This window comes from Montipora capricornis, chromosome 2, assembly GCF_036669925.1.
Source record: "Montipora capricornis isolate CH-2021 chromosome 2, ASM3666992v2, whole genome shotgun sequence".
NCBI classification, from domain to species: Eukaryota; Metazoa; Cnidaria; class Anthozoa; order Scleractinia; family Acroporidae; genus Montipora; species Montipora capricornis.
Genome location: NC_090884.1, coordinates 39613771 through 39618725, shown reverse-complemented (window position 1 = coordinate 39618725; position 4955 = coordinate 39613771). Strand labels below are relative to the sequence as shown.

Here is a 4955-nt window from a genome sequence, read left to right as displayed (position 1 = left end):
GGTTTTACATGTAAGTGCCCTTATGAAATATCAGTTACAGAGGTCGAAGGAGATTATTTAGCCCATTGGCTAAATCAGTTTATAAGGTCTGGTATTATCACCAGAGAACACTTGATTTAACAAAGCATTAGGGAGCTTAAGCACCGACGACGAATGAGACGACGACGACGAAATTATGACGTCATGTCGGTAAAAGACTGGGTAGCGGGTTTCGTTCTCGGCGGGAAATATAAACACTTAAGCAAAAGCCCCAAGCGACGCCGGCCTTAAACATCTCCTTCGAATATGTCGTCGTTTAGAGATATGCGGTCTTTTCTTCTCCTCATGCAAAATGATGGTGTGATTGATGATGAAGAATTCCTATTACTGTATGAGCAATATTTTTCGAGAAACCCAGATTTTCCGTACCACGGTTACCCTGATTTTGACCTTGAAGAAGTCGATGAATCTGAGTGCTTGGCTGAATTCAGATTTAGAAAGAGAGATATAGTGGCTCTTTCGGATGTCCTTCAAATTCCTGCCGTCATTGAATGCGAACAAAGGTAACTATTAAACAAGAAAAGTTGGAAGTGCCATATTCAACCCTCTTTTTCAAAAACTGAAGCAATGAAAATGATTATTTGTACTTGTGTCAAATATAAGCTTATCTTTATTAACAACTTGTTGTTGTTGTTGTTTAGATCTATTTGTGACGGTGTAGAGGGTCTCTGTATTCTTTTAAGGCGATTGTCCTATCCATGTAGATATGGAGATATGATACAAAGGTTTCCTAAACCAGTACCAATTCTCAGCATGGTAACAAACCAGCTGGTAGACCACATATACAGTCATCATGCCCACAGGGTTACACAATGGAACCACAACATTTTAAGTCCAGTTAAACTTCAGACGTACGTCGATGCAATTGTATCCAAGGGTTCTCCTTTAGCAAATTGCTTTGGATTCATTGATGGAACTGTTCGGCCTATAACACGTCCAGGAGCAAACCAGCGCACAGTTTACAATGGCCACAAAAGAGTGCATGCGTTAAAGTTTCAAAGCGTTGCACTGCCTAATGGTCTAATTGGAAACCTTTATGACCCAGTTGGTAAGGGAAAAAAAATATTTACTTACCGGTTGTCTCTCTATACATCACCTATTTATGTCCGGTTTCAGTCTGTTTAGCAAAAACTGATTTCTATAAAAACTTTATTGTTATTATTATTATTATTATTATTATTATTATTATTATTATGATTATCATTTGAACTACTATTTGTAATACTATTTATCAATATTATTCTGTCATATAAATTGTACTATCAATAATTATTATATACTTTATTTAGATTAGTCAGTTTGTTATAATTTGTAATTAAAATTGATTAGAAATTTCTAAATTAATGTATTTTTTTCATGATCCTCTTTCAAACCCTTTTCTATGTCTTTAGAGGGGAGGAGACATGACGCTGGTATGTTGGCTGATTCAAGGTTGCTGGACAACCTTGAGCACTTTGCATTTAATCCTGCAGGCCAGCCCCTTTGTCTCTACGGTGATCCTGCCTACCCATTAAGAATCCACCTGCAAGGTCCATTCAAGTTTGGTATTCTCACTCACCAGATGGAACAATATAATGCTGCAATGAGCGCCGTAAGAAGTTCTGTAGAGTGGCTGTTTGGTGATGTTGTTACCTCTTTTAAGTTCATGGACTTTAAAAAAAATTTGAAGCTAATGCTTAGTAGTGTGGGGAAAATGTATGTTGTTTCTGTTCTTCTCAGGAATGCTCTCACCTGTCTGTATGGAAACCAGACATGTAAGTTTTTTGATCTCAGCCCACCAAGCCTTGAAGAGTACTTTCCTTAAATATTGTGATACTGTAGGATGAACTTGTACTCTGTATAAACCCTACATATGGACATATATGTACATTTGTCTTACATGATAGTTCAGAAGAAACATTTTGTTCTCTTGTTGGTTTAAAATCATTATATTGTCTGGTCCTGGAGCAGTGGGGCTGTCAGATTTTTTACAGCTAGGTGATCCTTATTTTTTTTCACCTTGCTGTAAAAACTCTGACAGCTCCACTGCTTGGTATTAAAATAACAAAAAAAGTATGTGAGCCTTCTTGGCTTGCTTTCCCAACAATAGAGGATGAAGGGTAAGGAACAACATTCAAAGCACAAGAGTATTCTTGACTTCTTTTCAGTTGGTACAACTTTAAAAAGATAGACAATGCAATGAACATGTCCATTTTGACATGAGTTCAACATCAAAAAAAAGTTCTGAAACTGAATAAGTTCACTAAAGTAATAAATAAACTTAACTGACCTGTACAAGAAAATTTTTCCCAAAAGAACTCATTTAACTTGGTTTTCCACTAAACTTGCCACAAGTATATAAACTCTAGTCACAAATCTGAAGTTGTTTGCTAGTTTGAAATGTATTCCCATGGCTATCTGATTTTGTACACAGTCATATAATCAGTAATCAATAATATTCAAAATATTAATAAACAGCAAATGGAAAAGACAAGACCTTTATCATAGTTCAATCTAAGTGTAATGGTTAAATATCATATTAATAGCTTGCAACATTTCTGAAACCACTAATGGCAAATGCAGGCCGGGCTGTAAAATAGTTCCTGTTATCGAGGGCAAATTATGCTTTTTTTTACTAGCTGACCAAAAAAAAGTATCCTTCCTGCAAGAAAAAAATAATAAAAATTAAAATTAAATAAAAATTACCTAGAGAAAAGTACCTAGTACGAACTACGCTTGAGCGCGCCTATCGACTGTCATCCTCTTGGGAGTTTTTTACAGTCTACTAACCCCAACCCCCCTCTGTCCAAAAAGAATGCATAAGACTATTGTTTTCCAAATGTCCCTGGATGTACAGCACATTTAGATATAGTGTATTGTGGGATTACAAAATAGTAAAGCATCTCATTTTGTAGCCTTCAAAACAGGTGTCGAAATGAAATTGGGAGGGCAAGGAAAAGGAAGAGCAGATAGGGAGAGGAAAGGTACACCTGCCATAAGAACGACCTTCTGTTCATTTGTGTAGTCGAACAATTTTGATTTGCTGATACCCATTTTTATTATTTTCACACCAAGTCATGGTTATACCAAGGTCAGATTTCAACACCCCCACCCAGCGCTATGTATAAAACATTGTATAAGCCTATAGGGCTTGTCATTGGGATTTTGCAGTATTCATCGATTTTTGGTAAACAAAAATTCCTTGGTTACATAACCAAGTGGTGTGTAAAACCTTGTTCTTATTGGTGAAAGTGTTGACAGTTAATTGACCGGGCAATGTGACTAGACCACAAAACATTTGTTGGGCACAATGCAAAAATGGGTTCTTGTACCAGGTGTGCCTCCCCCTTTTCTCTTACATACCCCCCTGCCCCACCCTGCTCTTCCCTTTTTGTGCCTGCCAGGCTTTACAATTCAAACAACATATTCACAAACTATAAAAACTCAACATCTTTTGATGGTGCCATTAACAGGTGTTCCACTGGCACATTTATTCCTTTTTCTTATTCTCCATTAAAGCCATCAAGATTTTGTTCTGCTGTTGCTGCTGTGTAATAAGCATTGCTTGCAAGCTTTGTTGTTGCTCCTGCATTTGACTCATGAAAGCACGCATCATACTGTCTTGTTGCTGAGCAGCTTGAGCTTGTTCATCTGCAGCAAGTTCCAATTCCCTTTTCCTCAGTTCAAGTTCCTTTTCTTTCAAATCATGATCTTTCGCTGATTTTTCCTTCAGATAATCAATTGTATCACTTGTGCTTCTTCTTACCTTCTTCTTTCCATTGCCTTTATCCGATTCATCATTCTCCCTTTTTTTAGTATCAGCCATTCTTTCCATTGCTTGTTTTCTCACTTCTTCTGCTGTTGCCTTTTCCTTTTCTGCCTTTCTATTTTTGTCAAGATCCTGCGACTCAATTTAAGCTTTACCATCCTTTTCTCTCTCTAAAATTTCTTCCAGCAAACTATCCAGTTCTGATATTTCGACATGAATTCCTGACGCTTTCTCCTCGTCCCTTAATTTTTGGGCTTGCTTTGCAGTCAAGAGAGAGTACCTGTCACGGACAGCTCTGGCGGATACTCTGAACTTTGGCTGGTCAATGGCATTCAGCCGCTGGGCAATAGCGTCCCAAACCTTTCCCCTTTCTGGGCTCCTCGGTTTGAAATTAAACGGTTCCGAGACAAGAACTTCACGACACATGATCACATCGTGTTCCGATGACCACTGAAAATACTTGTTTCTGTTCGATGATAGAAAAATAGAACTTTAGGGCCAAATTTTAAGTAACCTTAAGCAAGAATTTACTTCACTAATAGCTGATGTAAGTTACTGGCAAAGTACCGAGTAATGGCATCTACAAAGCCCTGATACTTACCCTTTCTTCGTAGTGTCTTGAGAAGAAGCCATGTTTGATTTCCTGAAAAAAAATCACTCGTCAGTGGCGCATTCACAGAATAAGTTATAAACAACAAAATCCGATAAAAACAGCCTTCCTCAACCAATAAAGAATCAAATAATTCATGCAAAATAAAGCCAGGGTATAAACCGAGGTTTCGCGAGTTTAAACAGGTTAACTTACTTACGTTTTCGGGAGAACGCCAACTCACTCAAAATTCAGTCGTCGACGTATGCACAACGACGCCTTGACTGAGACTGACATGCGCAATTCATTCAAAGCATCACGATTTTACTTCCGGTGGTCGTCGTCCTGTCATTCGTCGTCGGTGCTTAAGCTCCCTATTGATGCCTTTATGACGGAGCAATTGTCGCAGCCAAGCCCTCTTACAAAGTGGGAGCAGTGGCCAACTCTGTCCAGTTATTGTGAATCGCTTGCTGAACTAGCTGCAAGGAAAGACTATACCTGCAAGGAAAGTTCTACCTTGCTGGGAAACGCTTTGGTCTTAAAGAGCACAGGGATGTAGTTGCACCAACAGTCTCTTAC

At 38.3% G+C, this 4955-nt stretch overlaps 1 protein-coding gene across 1 annotated transcript; it reads left to right on the top strand.

Moving 5' to 3' along the window:
* Nucleotides 1-285: 285 nt before the first annotated feature.
* On the top strand, nucleotides 286-1843 carry LOC138037306 (uncharacterized). Its single transcript, XM_068883259.1, has 3 exons — nucleotides 286-542; nucleotides 681-1087; nucleotides 1431-1843. Exons 1-3 carry the CDS (start codon nucleotides 286-288, stop codon nucleotides 1841-1843), a joined length of 1077 nt encoding a protein of 358 aa, XP_068739360.1.
* Nucleotides 1844-4955: the final 3112 nt, after the last annotated feature.

Excerpts from the sequence above, each read along its gene's own strand:
- LOC138037306 (XM_068883259.1), top strand. The coding sequence starts at position 286 with ATGTCGTCGTTTAGAGATATGCGGTCTTTTCTTCTCCTCATGCAAAAT. Across the intron at positions 543-680 it reads GTCATTGAATGCGAACAAAG|ATCTATTTGTGACGGTGTAG; the intron begins GTAACTATTAAA and ends GTTGTTGTTTAG. Across the intron at positions 1,088-1,430 it reads AAACCTTTATGACCCAGTTG|AGGGGAGGAGACATGACGCT; the intron begins GTAAGGGAAAAA and ends CTATGTCTTTAG.